The 17,809-nt window shown below is 49.5% G+C and overlaps 1 protein-coding gene across 4 annotated transcripts; it reads right to left on the bottom strand.

Annotated features, from left to right (window-relative positions):
- Positions 1–7,781: 7,781 nt before the first annotated feature.
- Positions 7,782–16,103, bottom strand: SNAPC2 (small nuclear RNA activating complex polypeptide 2). Of its 4 annotated transcripts, none has more exons than XM_030533086.1 (6): positions 15,918–16,103; positions 15,066–15,273; positions 13,596–13,715; positions 13,240–13,308; positions 11,959–12,214; positions 7,782–8,937 (listed from the first exon to the last, which is right to left on the bottom strand). In XM_030533086.1, exons 2-6 carry the CDS (start codon positions 15,261–15,263, stop codon positions 8,429–8,431), a joined length of 1,152 nt encoding a protein of 383 aa, XP_030388946.1. In that variant the 5' UTR covers positions 15,264–15,273; positions 15,918–16,103; the 3' UTR covers positions 7,782–8,428. The 4 variants fall into 4 exon arrangements, with proteins under 4 accessions (XP_030388946.1, XP_030388945.1, XP_030388943.1 ...); XM_030533085.1 differs by having other exon boundaries at positions 11,959–12,268; positions 15,896–16,102; XM_030533083.1 differs by having other exon boundaries at positions 11,959–12,268; positions 15,891–16,101.
- Between the last annotated feature and the right edge of the window lie 1,706 nt (positions 16,104–17,809).

Genomic DNA, 17,809 nt, shown 5'->3' with positions numbered 1-17,809 from the left:
GCAAAAAACATTGTTGCTGGTGGTTCTGGGTACAGCCCCACCCCTCCCTCCGTGAAAGCAGCAGCAGACAATCATTTTGAGCCTTTTTTCCTGGGTGAACTGTGCAGACGCCATACCATGGCAAGTATGGAGCCTGCTCAGCTCAAGACAGCAATCATGGACGTTGTAAACACCTCACGCATTCTTGTGCAGTCTATGCTGAACCAGGACCTGCAAAACCAGGCAAGGAGGCGGCGGCTACGGCGGAGTGGCAACGAGAGTGATGAGGACATGGACACAGAATGCTCTCAAACCACAGGCCCTGGCGCATTGGAGATCCTGCTGGTAATGGGGCAGGTTCTAGCCATTGAACACCGATTTTGGGCCCGGGAAACAAGCACAGACTGGTGGGACCGTATAGTGTTGCAGGTGTGGGATGATTCCCAGTGGCTGTGAAACTTTCACATGCATAAGGCCACTTTCATGGAACTTTGTGACTTGCTCTCCCCTGCCCTGAAGCACCAGAATACCAAGATGAGAGCTGCCCTGACAGTTGAGAAGCGAGTGGCAATAGCCCTCTGGAAGCTTGCAACACCAGACAACTACTGGTCAGTCTGGAATCAATTTGGAGTGGGCAAATCTACTGTGGGGGCTGCTGTGGTGCAAGTAGCCAAAGTAATCACTAAGCTGCTGCTACGAAAGATAGTGACTCTGGGAAATATGCAGGTCATAGTGGATGGCTTTGCTGCAATGGGATTCCCTAATTGTGGTGGGGCGATAGCTGGAACCCATATCCCTATCTTGGCACCGGAGCACCAGGCCACCCAGTACATAAATCACCAGGGGTACTTTTCAATGGTGTGCACTGGTAGATCACAAGGGACGTTTCACCAACATCAACGTGGGATGGCCAGGAAGAGTTCATGACGCTCGCGTCCTCAGGAACACTACTCTGTTTAAATGGCTGCAGAAAAGGAATTACTTTTCAGACCACAAAATAACAGTTGGGGATGTTGAAATGCCTGTAGTTATCCTGGGGGACCCAGCCTATCCCTTGATGCCATGGCTCATGAAGCCATACACAGGCAGCCTGGACAGTAGTCAGGAGCTGTTCAACTACAGGCTGAACAAGTGCAGAATGGTGGTAGAATGTGCATTTGGACGTTTAAAGGGACGCTGGCGCATGTTACTAACTCGCTCAGACCTCAGCCAAATCAATGTCCCCTTTGTTATTGCTGCTTGCTGTGTGCTCCACAATCTCTGTGAGAGTAAGGGGGAGTCCTTTATGGCAGAGTGGGAGGCTGAGGCAAATCACCTGGCCGCTGATTACGCACAGCCAGACACCAGGGCGATTAGAAGAGCACACCAGGAAGTGGTGCGCATCAGAGAAGCTTTGAAAACCAGTTTAATCACTCGCCAGGGTACGATGTGACTATTGTGTTTTTCTCCTTGATGAAAACCCGCCCCCTTGATTGACTCATTCCCTGTAAGCCACCCTCCCGCTTCGATTACAGCTTGCTTTCCAAGGAAATAAAGTCACTATCATTTAAAAATCATGTATTCTTTATTAACTGATTATAAAAAGCAGGAGAGAACTGACAAGGTAGCCCGGGTGGGGTTTGGGAGGAGGAAAGGAGGGAAGGAAAAGTAACTAAAAAAATTTCAAAAACAATGAGAGTCTTTGGTTGGGCTGTCCACGGGGGTGGAGTGGGCGGGTGCACGGAGCCTCCCCCCACACGTTCTTACACGTCTGGTAGGTAAGGAGGCTAAGGAACATGGTGAGGAGGGAGGGTGATAATACAGGGGCTGCAGTAGTACTCTGTGATCCTGCTGCCATTCCTGAAGCTCCACCAGATGCTGGAGCATGTCAGTTTGATCACGCAGCAGCCCCAGCATTGCATCCTGCCTCCTTTGATCTTCGTGCAGTCACCTCTCCTCTCGAGCATCCCTCCTGCCCTCACGTTCGTCCCTCCTGCCCTCACGGTCACTGGCATTCTTCCTGTACTTTGATACCACGTCCTTCCACTCATTCAGATGAGCTCTTTCATTGCAGGTCACTTCCATGATTTCCGAGAACATTTTGTCTCGCGTCTTTTTTTTCCGCCGCCTTATCTAAGATGGCCTTCGGGATGGAGTAGGGAGGCTTGAAAAATTTGCAGCTGCAGGAGGGAGGGAAAAAAGGGAGAGAAATATTTTAAAATATACATTTTACAGAACAATGGCTACACTTTTTTATGGTGAACAACACTATTCACATTACATTGCACATGTGATTTCAGTACAAGGTCGCATTTTGCATCTTAATATTGAGTGCCTGTGGCTTTAGTGTTAGAGATCACAGACGCAGGTCCGGGCAGCAGAATTCGGCTTGCATGCAGCCATGGTAAGCCACTGTCTTTCGGCTTCTGCAGCCTTCATATATCCAGTGCCCTCCTTTCCCAAATACCAAGCAAAGCCCATCTTTCCTGTTAACGTGCAGCAGCAGAAACCAAACTCCCCTCCCACCCATCCAATTCTCTGGGATGATCGCTTTACCCCTCCCCTCACCACGTCGCTGGTATCAGGGAAGATCCCTGCCAGCCAAACGCAAAAACGCTCCGCGCCAATCACCACCCCCCCGCCTGGCTAATTGCAGGGAAGGATTTTTTTTCAGCCACGGGCAAACAGCCCAGTAGGAATGGCCACCTCTGTCCCCTTAATTTAATTCCTGTATTTCAACCAGGTTACATTGAACGATATCACTCTCCTGAGGATAACACAGCGAGATAAAGAACGGATGTTGCTTGAATGCCAGCAAACACCGGGACCATACGCTGCTAGGCTTTGTCATGCAATGATACCAGATTACTTGCTACATGCATGGCGTTGTCAAGTGTCCTACCATGGAGGACGAAATAAGGCTGCACTGCCCAGAAACCTTCTGCAAAGGTTTTTGGAGTACCTCCAGGAGAGCTTCATGGAGATGTCCCTGGAGGATTTCCGCTCCATCCCCAGACATGTTAACAGACTTTTCCAATAACTGTACTGGCCGTGAATGCATCCCAAGTCCTCAGGGCAAATTAATCATTAAAAAATGCTTTAAAACCATGTTTTATATTTACAAGGTACATTCACCAGAGGTCCCTTCCATGGCTTCATTGTCTGGGATAGTGGCTTGGGAGGGTAATTCCGTTAGGCTGAGAAAAAGCTCCTGGCTGTTGCGGAGAACGGAGTGCTGTGTGCTCTCTACAAGCTCGTCCTCCTCTTCATCTTCCCCGTCTGCAGAATCCTCAGGCACGGCTGAGATTACCCCCGCCTCGGAATCCACGGACAGGGGTGGGGTAGTGGTGGTGGACCCCCCTAGAATTGCATGCAGCTCAGCGTAGAAGCAGCATGTTTTCGGCACTGCCCCGGACCTTCTGTTTGCTTCTTTGGTTTTCTGGTAGGCTTGTCTGAGCTCCTTAACTTTCACACGGCACTGTACCGAGTCCCTGGTGTAGCCTCTCTGCATCATGGCCTTGGAGATTTTTTCAAATGTTTTTTCATTTCATCTTTTGGAACAGAGTTCTGTTAGCATGCAATCATCTCCCAATACAGCGATCAGATCCAGTACCTCCCGTGCAGTCCATGCTGGAGCTCTTTTTCGATTCTCAGACTGCATTGTTACCTGTGCTGATGAGCTCTGTGTGGTCACTTGTGCTGATCAGCTCTCCAAGCTGGGCAAACAGGAAATGAAATTCAAAAGTTCGCAGGGCTTTTCTTGTCTACCTGGCCAGTGCATCCGAGTTCAGATTGCTGTCCAGAGCGGTCACAATGATGCACTGTGGGATAGCGCCCAGAGGCCAATACCGTCGATTTGCGGCCACACTAAACCTAATCCGACATGGCAATACTGATTTCAGCGCTACTCCCCTCATCAGGGAGGAGTACAGAAAGCGGTATTAAGAGCCCTTTATATCGATAAAAAGGGCTTCGTTGTGTGGATGAGTGCAGGGTTAATTCAGTTTAACGCTGCTAAATTCGATATAAACGTGTAGTGTAGACCAGGTCTCAGTTTTGTGAGAGCCCCTTGTACCTCTTTGCAGGCAGCTGTTGACTTACCTATTTTGACTAATTTTGTAACATCTGCAAACTTTGCCACTATTTACCCTCTTTTCCAGATCATTTATGAACATGATGAACAGCACAGGTTCCATTACAGATCCTCGGGGGACCCTGCTATTGGCATCTCTTCACTGTGAAAACTGACCATTTATTCCCACTCTTTTTTCCTATCTTTTATCCAGTTACTGATCCACTAGAGGATCTTCCCATGACAGCTTACTTTGCTTAAGAGCCTTTGGCCTTTATTACAGTATGCAATTATTGTAAAAATTGTGTGGAAATGTGAGATTTAGGGAGGATCAGAGCCTCTTTAGTGACATCAATCACTGGGAAAAATTATTTAAATTAACTTCTGAGAAAAAAATAAAAAGTTGCTCATTTTTGCCCATTGCCATCTAGTGGGAAAAGTGTTGAACTGCAGATTTCTTTAAAAAATTCAAAAATCATGAAGTTTGGATTGTTTTTCCCTGGAAAAACCATCAAAGTTAGAAAGGTGCCAAGGGGTGCAACGGATTCAGTTACAACAAATCTAGTATTTGTATTCTAATGTTTATACAGGAAGCCGAACTGTCAGACGTGGATGAAAGATCATAAAAAAATATCATAAGAACGGCCATACTGGATCAGACCAAAGGACCATCAAGCCCAGTATCCTGTTCTCTGATAGTGGGCAATGGCAGGTGTCCCAAAGGGAATGAACAGACAGGTTATCATCAAGTGATCCATGCCCTGTCACCCAATCCCAGCTTCTGGTAAACAGAGACTAGGGACACCATCCTTGCCAATACACCTCTACCTCAATATAACGCTGCCCTCGGGAGCCAAAAAATCTTACCACGTTATAGATGAAACCGTGTTATACTGAACTTGCTTTGATCCACCAGAGTGCACAGCCCCGCCCCCCCAGAGCACTGCTTTACCGCATTATATCTGAATTCGTGCTATATCGGGTTGCGTTATATCGAGGTAGAAGTGTAGCCACTGATGGACCTATCTTCCATGAATCTATCTAGCTCACTTTTGAACCCCCGTTATAGCATTGGCCTTCACACCACCCTCTGGCAAGGAGTTCCAGAGATTGACAGTGCATTGCGTGAAAAAAATACTTCCTTATGCTTGTTTTAAACCTGCTACCTATTAATTTCATTTGGTAGCCCCTAGTTTTCATGTTATGAAGAATAAATAACATTTAATTATTTACTTTCTCTATACTACTCATGATTTTATAGACTTCCATCATATCCCCCCTTAGTCATTTCTTTTTCAAGCTGAAAAGTCCCAGTCTTATTAATCTCCTCATATGGAAGCCATTCCATATCCCTAATCATTTTTGTTGCCCTTTTCTGAACCTTTTCCAATTCCAATATATTTTTGAGATGTGAAAACCACATCTACACGCAGTATTCAAGGTGTGGGCGTACCATGGATTTATATAGAGGCGATATGATATTTTGTGTCTTATCATATATCCCTCTCTTGATGATTCCCAACATTGTTTGCTTTTTTTGACTGCCACTGCACATTGAGTGGATGGTTTCAGAGAACTATCCACAATGACTCCAAGATCTCTTTCTTGAGTGATAACAGCTAATTTAGACCCCATCTTTGTATATGTATAGTTAGGATTATGTTTTCTAATGTACATTACATTGCATTTATCAACATTAAATTTCATCTGCCATTTTGTTGCCCAGTCACCCAGTTTTGTGAAATTCTTTTGTAGCTCTTCATAGTCTGCCTGGTACTTAACTATCTTGAATAGTTTTGTATCATCTGTAAATTTTACCACCTCACAGTTTACCCCTTTTTCCAGATCATTTATGAATATGTTGAATAGGACTGGGCCCAGTACAGACCCCTGGGGGACACCACTATTTACCTCTCTCCATTCTGAAAACTGACCATATATTCCTGCTCTTGGTTTCCTATCTTTTAACTAGTTACCAGTCCATGAGAGAACCTTCCCTCTTATCCCATGTATCCTTATTTTGCATAAGAGCCTTTGATGAGGGACCTTCTCAAAGGCTTTCTGAAAAATCTAAATACACTATATCCACTGAATCTCCTTTGTCTGCATGCTTGTTGACCCCCTCAGAGAATTCTAGTAGATTAGTGAGGTATGACTTCCCTTTATAAAAATCATATTGACTATTTCCCAACAAATTACTTTCTTTACGACAGTTTCAACCAATTTGCCCGGTACTGAAGTGAGGCTTACCAGTCTCTAACTGCCAGGCTCACCTCTGGAGCCCTTTTTAAAAATTGGCATCACATTAGCTCTCCTCTAGTCATTTGGTACAGAAGCTGATTTAAATGATAGGTTACAGATGACAGTTAGTAGTCCTGTAATTTCACATTTGAGTTCCTTCAAAACTCTTGGGTGAATACCAGTAGGTCCTGGAGACTTATTACTGTTTAGTTTATCAATCTGTTCCAAAATCGGCTCTAAGGACACCTCAATTTGGGACAGTTCCTCAGACCTGTCACTCAAAAGAATGGCTCAGGTGTGGGAATCTCCCTCACATCCTCAACAGTAACAGTGAAGACCAATTACTTAGCATAAAAAATGTTAGTAGACTGAATTAGTCTAAACAAAAAGGTCTATTGATTGCACACGAGGACTGTGTGGCAGTCATGTGAGGAAAATAGAACTGAAAATTAACAGACCAAAATTGTAGTGTTGGAAATTAGGCCAAATTGGATTTGAGGGGGGCACAGTAGGCAGGACCCATGGCAGTGAGGTAGGAGGCAGCCACGGTTTAATTTCCACTCCCCTTTATATGCATCAAGCAGCCACAGGTGAGGAAATCAAGGACGCACTCCCTGATCCCCACCATGGACTCATGGTATTTCATGCTCTGGCACTGGGAGGCACGTGAGGGGAAATTTAGTCTTCCCAATCTCTACCTCCCACCATCCTACCGCAGTGCATCATGGGAAACCGTGTCCCTCACATCCATCTCAGGTGCTGGTGGAACCACTCCCTTGAAGCCTAAGTGCTGATGCATCATGAGAATTGTAGTCTTCCTACCACAGCCCCAGTGCCTTATAAGAGTTTTAATCCCTCCTTTCCCCTACCCAAGCCTCAGACGCTGTTGCTGTTACTAAGATACATATCTGTTTGGTAAGGGTGATGGTCATAGCCCTGATGATTATGGACAGGTGCTGCGCTTGAGCTGGGGCTTGGCTTCTATTAAAAGGCTCCTGACTCGTTCTGTATTTGGGAAAAATGATATGGTTTAATTATATGGTGATACCAGTGAAATGGGAAGCAGGTTAGCACTGGAGGATGTTAGACAGAAGCTACTGAAGAGACAAGGTGGAAGAGGTAATAATAGCAGGGGGAGGGATAGCTCAGTGGTTTGAGCATTGGCCTGCTAAACCCAGGGTTGTGAGTTCAATCTTGAGGGGGCCATTTGGGGATTGGTCCTGCTTTGAGCAGGGGGGTGGACTAGATGATCTCGAGGTCCCTTCCAACCCTAATGATCTTTGATTGGACCAACTTCTGGTGGTGAGAATTTGTCTATGTAGCACTTCGCTGTACACACCACCTATGCTGACAAGAAGGGTTCTTTTCCTAGAAAGGGGCACCCTATGCACAGTGCTGGCCTGCTCACGTTGTGCCTGTTAAAGGAATAGGGCTTTGCCAGAAGAAGGTCACAGCCAGTTCCTTCCCTCCAGCTCCAGAAGGGAGGATTAGGGAGACTTACCTCAAGAAGGATGTTTTTAAGCTTTTTATTTCACACTTTAAATACATTTATACTTCAGGAAAAGACCAGAACAGGCTAGTCAGGCAGAGCCCAGAGAACTGAAAACAACAGTATTTACAGCCCATGCATCAAGAGAGAATACATTGTTTTATTCCACAAAGCCATAGGGCTGTGGATAGGAACCCAAAAGAGTCTGTTTCAGTCCCCGGTGAGGTGCACAGCTCAGCCTTTGCACCTCTTGGAGAAAGACTAAACTTCATTTTCATGTCAGTAGCAAACTAGGACTTTAGTCAACATGATCTGAAGGTTGTGAACCCAGCTCTGTCATGTTCTTCTTAGAAACAGGCATCAATCACCCACTCCACAGCTAAGCCTCTGCCAGCAACCAGAGCTGGGAAATGGAACTCTGGGCACAGGGCCAAGCAAATCCAGGTTGTTTCCTGCTAATGAAACTTCACTTCTTACCTTCAATAAAACTCCATTGTTCAGGAGAGACACTCCCGAGATTGTATCCCTGCCAGGGACTGCAGTCCAGGGCCAGGAGAGCCCTTAAAGGGTCCCCACAGCAGCACAAGAGCAGGACTGGTGTAGAGAACTAGCATGAAACAGCTGCCTACATCGCCGGTCTGAGAAACCAAGACTCACCACCAGCATTTTCACTCCAAACTGTCTCCCTTTCGAGCCAGAAGCTCCAAGGGAACAAGGAACAAGTTCAAAGGGCAAATTCCCAGATCCTTCCAAACTGACTTTTGAGCATCTGCAGCGGGACTGTGGAGGGGTGGAGGCAATTGGCCATGGGAAGCTGAATGCTGGGCTGAGGATGGGCTCACACTGGGCTGGGGAGTTTCCTGTGTTCCCTGTTCACATTCCCCTGACCTTCTGGGCCTTTCCTGGTTGTTACTTGGCTGTGCCGGTTCTGCTGGGGCTGTGCAGCTCACAGACAGGTTAGCAGTGGGAGGCCTCTCACAGGCGACACTGGCAGAAGGTGTATCAGCAGCCAGCTCTCCTGCACGGGAGCTGGGATCTGACCCTTTCCTGCTCCCATCTGGCTGCCGAGCAGTCAGTGCCCTGTAGGATCTGTGCATGTGGCTCTTCAATCCATCATAATCCAGGTTGCTCAGCTCTTCAGGGAGGGACATCAGCAGGTCTAGCACGACAGCAGACTCTGGAAGGAAGAACGGACCATGTCAGGCTGGTCTAATACTCGATCACAAGCCAGTTTGTTTATAAGCCGCCCCCCGTCCACCAAGATGGATAAGTAAAAATGGAAAATGTGAATGACCTGTTCATAAGATGACCCTATAATTCAGGGGTCAGCAAACTCTGGCTCCCGGGCCACCAGGATAAGCTGCTGGTGGGCCGAGATGGCTTGTTTACCTTGAGTGTCCACAGGGATGGAGGTAAACCTAAGTAAACAGTGTCCTGGCGCGCCAGCTGCTTACCCTGACGGGCCAGGACAGCAACTAGTGGGGAAATGGGGGGGGCACAGGGGGAGCGAAGCTGGGAATTGGGGAGTAACCCGTGACCATCCCCCTGATGATCCCACCGCTACCTAGGACCCCCACACTCTCCCCATTCCATCCTTTCCCACCTTGTCTGGGGAGAGCCAGGGGAGGTTGTCTCTGGCCTGGCTGGAGCTGCTCTGGCAGGCTGGGCAGCATGGCTGCAGCCTGCTCCAGCGGGACAGACCGGGCGGCACGGCCGCAGCACGTTCCAGCGAGTTGGGTGGGGTGGCATGGCCACAGTGTGCTCTGGGGGGCAGGGCTGAGCGTCATGACTGCAGCCTGCCAGCCACGGAGCTGCAGCTGCTTCGGAGGCTGCAAAGAGAGCAGAGTGGCCAGAAGTGGAGACACTCTGGCCCTGGCTCTTCCCTTCTGGCTCTGCTGCTTCTCCTTGCTCCCTCTGTTGGGGGGAGGGGCTGTGTCCCACCTCGCCCTCTCTATATCCATTCATAAGCCGCCCCCACCCTCTGGTGCTTCTCTTTTTACTAAAAAAAATTTGGTTTATGAACGAGTATATTCGGTAATCTGTTTTTAATCTTGGTTTGCATTGTACTTTTCAGTTATTTTCCTAAAGAGAGGTTGATTCTCATTGATTGGAAACCATTAAAACATGCAGCTTTGCAACTAAATATACCCTTTTCACTCAACCTGGTGCTTCTTTTTGCTAACCAGAAAATTATGTTACGAAATGGTGAATGATGCATTTGCTATTTACTAGACAATTTTTTACACATGATTTCTGATAAACTCCATTTCGATGGAAACTGGAATTCAGCTAAATGCATAGAAACAGCATGTTGCAATTGTTTTTTAAAAAACCTCCTTAAATGTGCTGGATATACAAGAAAAAAGAAAGTTTTAAATACAAAATGTTGTGATAAACTGTGGTCTTAGAACTTATACATCTCACTCTTATTTTCATTCATAGATTGCAAGAGGAAAACAAGCTTTCCAACTCTCTCTCAGTGTCTCGGTTTTGAATGGGCTAGTCACTGAACTGAACTAGCTGAATCAACTCAAAAGAAAATATTCTCTTTGCACCTACAGGAGAGAGTACTGCTTTCAAAAGCTTGTTTAAGAACATAAGAATGGCCATACTGGGTGAAACCAATGGTTCATCTAGCCCAGTATCCTGTCTTGACAGTGGCCGGTGCCAGATGCTTCAGAGGGAATGAACAGAACAGGGCAGTTGTTGAGTTTTTTTAAGAACTATAATTTTGGTCTTTACAACATCCCTAGCAACAAATTCCACAGGTTAACTGTGCGTTGTGTGACAAAATACTTTCTTATGTTTCTTTTACTCCTGCTGCCTATTAATTTCATTAGGTGACCCTGGGTTCTTGTCTTACGTGAAGATGTCAGTAACGCTTATCCATTTACTTTCTCCACATGGTTCATAATTTTATAGACCTCTATCACAACCCCCCTTCGTCTTCTCTTTTCTAGACTGAACACTCCCAGTGTTATTAATCTCTCCTCATACGGAAGAGAAGAGATTAAATTTCAGCAAACTCTACTTCCAGGTGCTTGGTCAGTGACTTTTACCAAACCAGCGGTTTGACTTTATTGAAATTTGGCAGCAAACATGCACTGTTTGAATATTTTTTGTTATTTAAATTATTGTAATAGATTATAGTAAGGTTTGATCTCAGCATAGGTTGTCAATTTCAAAGAGGTTTATTTTATAAAAGGAAAAGTGTGCTGAACTTAAATATAAAAAAACCCCTATTTTAAAATTGATTAAAAAAAATTGTTAATTATTAGCCATCCTGAACCTTGTCACTCATGCCTGCGGAACAGAGGCTACATTCTGGCCCTGGATCCATAAGCATGAACAGATGCATGCCCCAGGCTCCAAACTCACGCACGCACTCTGCACTAATTCCCCATTCCAATCACACTCAGGTCCCTCAGTCCCCGTGTCAAGTCAGTAGAGGAAGTGGCAGTAAATGGCTGACAACCGTCCCTTGGCCCATTAAAATCCCCCCAGGGCCAGGATCATGGGACATCTTGATTAACCAGCACATGGCTACAATGCTCCAATCAATCTCGCCACAGAAATGCTCACTAAGAAAAGGAATGTGTTTTCAGCTGGCGGATCTGAAGGAGCCAATGCTTTGCGCATGGGAGGCCAGGAATCATGTACCGCTGCTTTGTTCACCTCAGTCTGAGGACAAGGTCTCTGTTTATAAGGTGACTAGCGCTCATCAAGCAATATACAAGTATGAGAATGGAGAAGACGGAGGTGGGCCAGGACTCCCCAATCCACCATCTCAGCACAAGAGGGACCCCTAAGCACGTGCACCCACTCAGCCCTCCAGCACTGTCTGCAGAAGGATGGCCAGGAATGCCACGAAGAGGAAAGTGGAGGCAAGTACTAGGACAAAGCAAACGCTCCCCTCCTCCTGAAACAGGCAAGGGAGCAGATCAATTTCCAGACTCTGGAGGAAGCTACTGACTGGCAATGGGCTAGTGGTGGTTACAAGATCCCAGGGAACACATACGGTGCCAGTGAGCCTCTAGGTGGCCTTGGATTAATTTCCACAGTTCGAGTAACAGTACACGTCACCAAGGTTTGCTGGTGTCACACACTGAGCTACGCTATGGGTGAGTGACAGCTATCACAGCCAGCTGGTTCCCTCCCTGAAGATCACAAACATGTAGCTTTTTGGATCCCAACTCACCACATGGCGAGAGCTCAGGCACTTTGATGTCCCTGGAGAGCATCGATAAATATTTGTAAATCTTCTCAAAGTCCACGCTGAATTTCTCTAGTTCCCCATGAACACCTGGGTCTGTGCTAGTGCTGGAGGACTGAGCTGCTGCGGGGGGGTCTGGGGCAGCATCTCCATTTCTTGCTGCATCATCAGGGGCTGGCGATGCATCACGCTGGCTTGAGGAGTCTGGAAGGACCTTCTTCTCTGCAGCTCTGGTCAGCTTCTGGGGAATTGAGTGGAGCAAACCAAGCGGCTCGGTGACTGCGATGGTCAGAACCTGAAATTCAGAGATTCTAAGGGACAGAATCATCTAGTCTGACCTCCGACATGACACAAGCCACAGAACTCGCCTGAATTAATTAGTGTTTGAACTAGAGCAGATCTTTTCAATAAACTTCCACTCTTGATTTTAAAATTAGCTGTTCCAACGGTTCATTCTCATCACTGTTACAATGTTGTGCCTTATTTCTACTCTGAATTTGTCTAGCTACAAGTAGGAGCTCAGGAAGGAGGAGGAATGGGAACCCCCTTTCCAGAAATGCCAGACACTCTCAGGGCAGCCTCCCGCTACGTCAGGCACTCCCTGATCGAACAGCAGACCTTCCTCAGGGTGAGACTGGGCCAGGAGAGCCAGCCACCATGCAGCACAGTGAAGCAGAACGAAATGCAATGCAATAAGCTACAGGGGCTTTGGACAGCTTGATGCTCTCTGGGGGAAATCTCTGATATCCAGGAGTGAGAGGAGATGTGGTTATTTATGAGGTGCATGGCAAGGGAACGGATTTGCTCACTGCCGGGACAGGTGGCAGAGCTACCATTGCCCATGCCCCACTTCAATCTCTTCATCTTTACGTAGCTAAGCTGCACAAAAAGCAGCAATTGGGAGAGCAACACTCAATGTCAGAACAGCTGGGTTCTACTCTGAGCTCTGCCCCTGACCTGCTGCATGATATCAGGCAAGTGGTTTCACAGTATGTACCTCAGTTTCCCCCACACCAACAGGAAGGGTGAACTGCTGCTTGGTCACTGCAGCAATGAGGCCATGTGACCACAGAGGAATGTGGTAGAATTCCTGATGGAATAGCCTGCCTGTAGCAGGGATGTTTCCTACTAGTGACCAGAAGGGACTGGCAGGCTTGAGCCCTATCACTGGCCAGATTTTCCATTCTCTGTAGAAGTCTCTGACCCTGCTGAGTTCTTGGCCCCAGTGGGATCTTGCGGGTGTCACTGAGAGCTGACGCCTGTTACCTGAGAGAAAGCTGCTGTCACGGTTTCTTCCAGCTTATCCGTCAGCTTCTCAGCAAGATCTGTCCAGACCTGAGAGGCAGATTTCAGTTAGTGCACTGGAATCAGGGACCCATCCACTTCCACACAGCCACAGTGCGAGAAGCATGAGCCCAGCCAGCAGAGGGCAAGGAGAGCACAGATGAGAGGGACAGCTCCAGAAAGGCTGACTCACAGCAAAAGCCATGTGCCTCAAGCCCATCCTGGTACAGCACAATCAAACTCACCCTTGCCCTGGTGCTGTACAGACAAACCAGCCCTGCCCACCTCCACACAACACCAGCCCTGATTCCCAGGTTCTCTCTCTCTCTAAGCCATACCTCGATAGGAGCTAGGACCTCAGTTTCCTTGCGTGTCTGCTCCTCCCGGCAGCGGCGATACTCCATCTGTATGGCCTCCCTTGCTACGCGGCCCTTCAGCTGGTGGATGAAGGCCAGAATCTGCAAAACGGGGAAGTTCAGGCATAGCAGCATACAAAGATGCCCCTCCCGCAATAAACAGCTCATGGGTGGGCTGGGAAGGGCGTGGCTGAATGCCTTCTATCCCAACTGGACTACATAGCTGCACCTGAACTGAGTGTCCATTCCACCTCTCCGAAAACCCTCTCTGGTTCCAGACAGCAATGAGTTAGTGGGATGAACTTGCAAAAGGACTGTACAACTAATAAGAAGGACCAAAAAAGTTTTAGGCCTGAAAAGCCACGGGAGGAGATGTCTGCACCTAGATCAGGGGTAGGCAAACTATGGCCAGCAAGTTCCGGCCAGGAAGCAGGTCAGGGGCTGCACTACGCAGCTCCCGGAAGCTGCAGCATGGCCCCACTCAGCTCTTACGCGCTCCAATGGTCCCCTTCAGCACTCCAATGGGAGCTCCAGGGACAGTGCCTGCAGACGAGGCAGCATGCAGAGCTGTCTGACCATGCCTCTGCATAGGAGCCGGAAAAGGGACACGCCACTGCTTTCAGGAACCGCTTAAGGTAAGCGCTGCTCAGAGCCTGCACCCCGAGCCTCTCCCCATGCCCCAACTCCCTGCCCCAGCCCTGATCCCCTTCGCACTCTCCAAACCCCTTGATCCCAACCCAGAACACCCTCCTGCACCCCCAAACTTCTCATCCTCAGCCCCAATCCATCACTCGCATCTCCTTTCAGAACTTGCACCCTTTCCTGCACCAGCCCTGATCCCCCTCCCACCCTCCAAACCCCTTGGTCCCAGTCCAGCGCACCCTCCTACATGCCAAACTTCTCATCCCCAGCCCCACACCAAAGCTCGTACCCCAATTTTCTGAGCATTCATGGCCCACCATACAATTTCTATTCCTCAATGAGGCCCTCGGGCCAAAATGTTTGCTGACCCCTGGCTTAGGTACTACAGTGATGGGAACCGATAAGATATCTGGATAGAAAATGCTGTGGAGAAAGCGGGCAGGGAGCAGCTGTGACTGCCAGTGGTAGATAAGGGGCAAGACATCACCCACAGCAGCCCACAGCCTGCAAAACCCCTAAGCTACAGAAGATGCATAAGCCAAAACCACCTCTAGTGCTGCCAAAATCAGGGGCCAACATAAACAGAAATAAAAGGAGCCAGGCAGCACTAGGTTTCCCCACCCCAACCTGAACAGTGGAGAGTACCCCAACCTGCAGGGTAGTACGATGATGGCCCTCCCTTCCCAAGCCAACCAGGAGATTGGGCACCCTTTCTCTTTTGTTAGCAGAGAGACTGCTGTTCCCTAATTACCCTTATTCTGAACCTGACCTGGTCAGTTACCAGCTTGACTAGGACCAGACCCCGCTCACCTCAGCCTCACTCTTACGGGGCAAATGCTCCCGCAACAGCGCTGCCTGTAACTCCCCTTGAGGGGCCTGGGACTTCAGGGCCTTGATCAGTTGCCGCTTCTCCCGCAATGTCCAGGAGGCCCGAGTGGGTGCATGGCATGCAGGGAGCCCCGTTTCGTAACGGGTGGGGGCTGAGCGGGTCCGAACTGGTGGCTTCATGCCTCAGGCTCTGCAGGGGGAGAAAAGGAGGAGTCAGAGAGCAAAGCCCCTAGGTCCTTCCATCTACCTATGGCCCCCGTCCACTCTCTGGGCATCTCGCCCCCTAGCCTTCCCCCCTACCTACAGCCCCCCCTCACACACTCACTCTCCAGGGCACCTGCCCCTCACCTACCCACAGCCCCCTCCCACACACTCACTCTCCAGGGCACCTGCCCCCCATCTACCTACAGCCCCCTCCCACACACACTCACTGTCCAGGGCCCCGCCCACCATCTACCCACAGCCCCCCCCCCACACTCACTGTCCAGGGCACCTGCCCCCCATCTACCCACAGCCCCCCCCACACACACTCACTCACTCTCCAGGGCACCTGCCCCCCATCTACCCACAGCCCCCCCCACACTCACTGTCCAGGGCACCTGCCCCCCATCTACCCACAGTCCCCCCCCACACATACACACTCACTGCCCAGGGCACCTGCCCCCCATCTACCCACAGCCCCCCCACACTCACTCACTCTCCAGGGCACCTGCCCCCCATCTACCCACAGCTCCCCCCCCCCACACACACACTGTCCAGGACCCCTGCCCCCCATCTACCCACCCCCCCCCACACTCTACGTGGCACCTCACTCTCATCCCCCCCGCCACGGACCCTGCGGGTGAATCCAGGCTGTGGCCGGCGTAGGGGAAGGAGCGAGGACTCCCTTCTGTCTCTGTCGCACAGATATGACGTAAGCTCCGCGGCAGAGACCCTAGACGGGCAGGGGAGAAGTGAAGTGATGCATTGTGGGAAGCGTGGTGTTCCCCCGGCCTCCTGGCCATTAAGGGCCCCGCGGCGCTATGGGAAATCTAGTGTCACCCAGACTCCATCTCCCATCGGCCATTGCGGGGCTCGGGACTTTCCGTTTCCAGGACTAGGGCTCTGTAAGGCCGGAAGCGGAAGTTGCCGTAGGAGGCGCTGCCCTGAGACCAAGGGAGAGGTGTGAGCGCAAGCGCAACAGACTAACGTGCGGCCCCATGCCGGGCCCGATGCATCCCGGGAGTCGCAGGCCAAGCTCCTCCCCACCCCGGTGCACCACGGGAGTTGCAGTCCCCGCTCGCCGTCCCTCCCTCCCTCGCCCCGGTGCATCACGGGTGTCGCAGTCCCCGCCCTGCCGCTGATGTCAGGGGGCGGTTCCGGTTGTTGGGATGTTTAGCAAACAGCCGCCGGAGCCCGTCTTCTCCCTGGGGTATCCCCCTAGCGGCCCCCCAGGCGCCGGACCGTGGGCTAGGTGGGCCGGGCTTGCTGCAGGAGCAGGGCTAGGCTGACCAGTCAGCAAATCTGAAAAATCGGGATGGGGTGGGGGGTAATAGGAGCCTATATAAGAAAAAGACTCCAAAATCGGGACTGTCCATGTGAAATTGGGACATCTGGTCACCTTAAGCAAGGCCAGTCCCTGCCTGGGGTCAGCTCAGCAAAGGGCCAGAGCCTTGTGGCATCTCCCAAGCAGGTGGTCTGCAGCACATGCAGGTTTTCCTGGGCAGGTTAATTAGGACTTGATGATTCAACCTGCATCCAGACAAATAGCCCAGGAAGGGATGTCTGGGTATCAGGGTCATGTGTTAACACAATAAGAACACTGTTCATTCACACATTTGAGCACGGGAGCCTGGCCTCATAGACTCTAGAACTGGAAGGGACCCCGAGAGGTCATTGAGTCCAGTCCCCTGTCCTCATGGCAGGACCAAATGCTGTCTAGACCATCCCTGATAGACATTTACCTACCCTACTCTTAAATATCTCCAGAGATGGCAATTCAACAACTTCCCTAGGCAGTTTATTCCAATGTTTAACCACTCTGACAGGAACTTTTTCCTAATGTCCAAGCTAAACCTCCCTTGCTGCAGTTTAAGCCCATTGCTTCTTGTTCTATCCTTAGAGGCTATGATGAACAAGTTTTCTCTCATCTCCTTATGACACCCTTTTAGATCCCTGAAAACTGCTATCATGTCCCCTCTCAGTCTTCTCTTTTCCAAACTAAACAAGCTCAGTTGTTTCAGCCTTCCTTCACAGGTCATGTTCTCTAGACCTTTAATCATTCTTGTTGCTGTTCTCTGGACCCTCTCCAATTTCTCCACATCTTTCTTGAACTGGACGCAATACTCCAGCTGGGGCCTGACTAGCGCAGAGAAGAGTGAAAGAATTACCTCTTGTATCTTGCTCATAACACACCTGTGTGATGCAGTAGGGACTGTCTGTGTGGGGAGTGGGAGAGCAGGGGAGGACTTTAGGGGATGGACGATGCCAGAACCTGTAACCTGAGCTAGGTAAGGGAGGGGAAAGGTCAACACCTTTGCCCGGGAAGGGGACAAAGGAAGGGAGTGGCAGGAGGGAAGCAGTTTGAGTTTGGGCTTGGGGCTGTGTGGGCGGAATTCAGGGTATCCTAGCTAGGATCCAAGCACCCTGAAAGCCCAGAAGGACTCGGTGGAGGGGTCCTGACTGTGCCTGCAAGCTCTACTGTAACCTGTGTTCCTGTTGTCCAATAAACCTTCTGTTTTACTGGC

The sequence above is a fragment of the Gopherus evgoodei genome, chromosome 14, assembly GCF_007399415.2.
Source record: "Gopherus evgoodei ecotype Sinaloan lineage chromosome 14, rGopEvg1_v1.p, whole genome shotgun sequence".
Classification (NCBI taxonomy): Eukaryota; Metazoa; Chordata; order Testudines; family Testudinidae; genus Gopherus; species Gopherus evgoodei.
The sequence above is the reverse complement of the archived record's forward strand: the minus strand, read 5'-3'. Positions and strand labels throughout refer to the sequence as shown.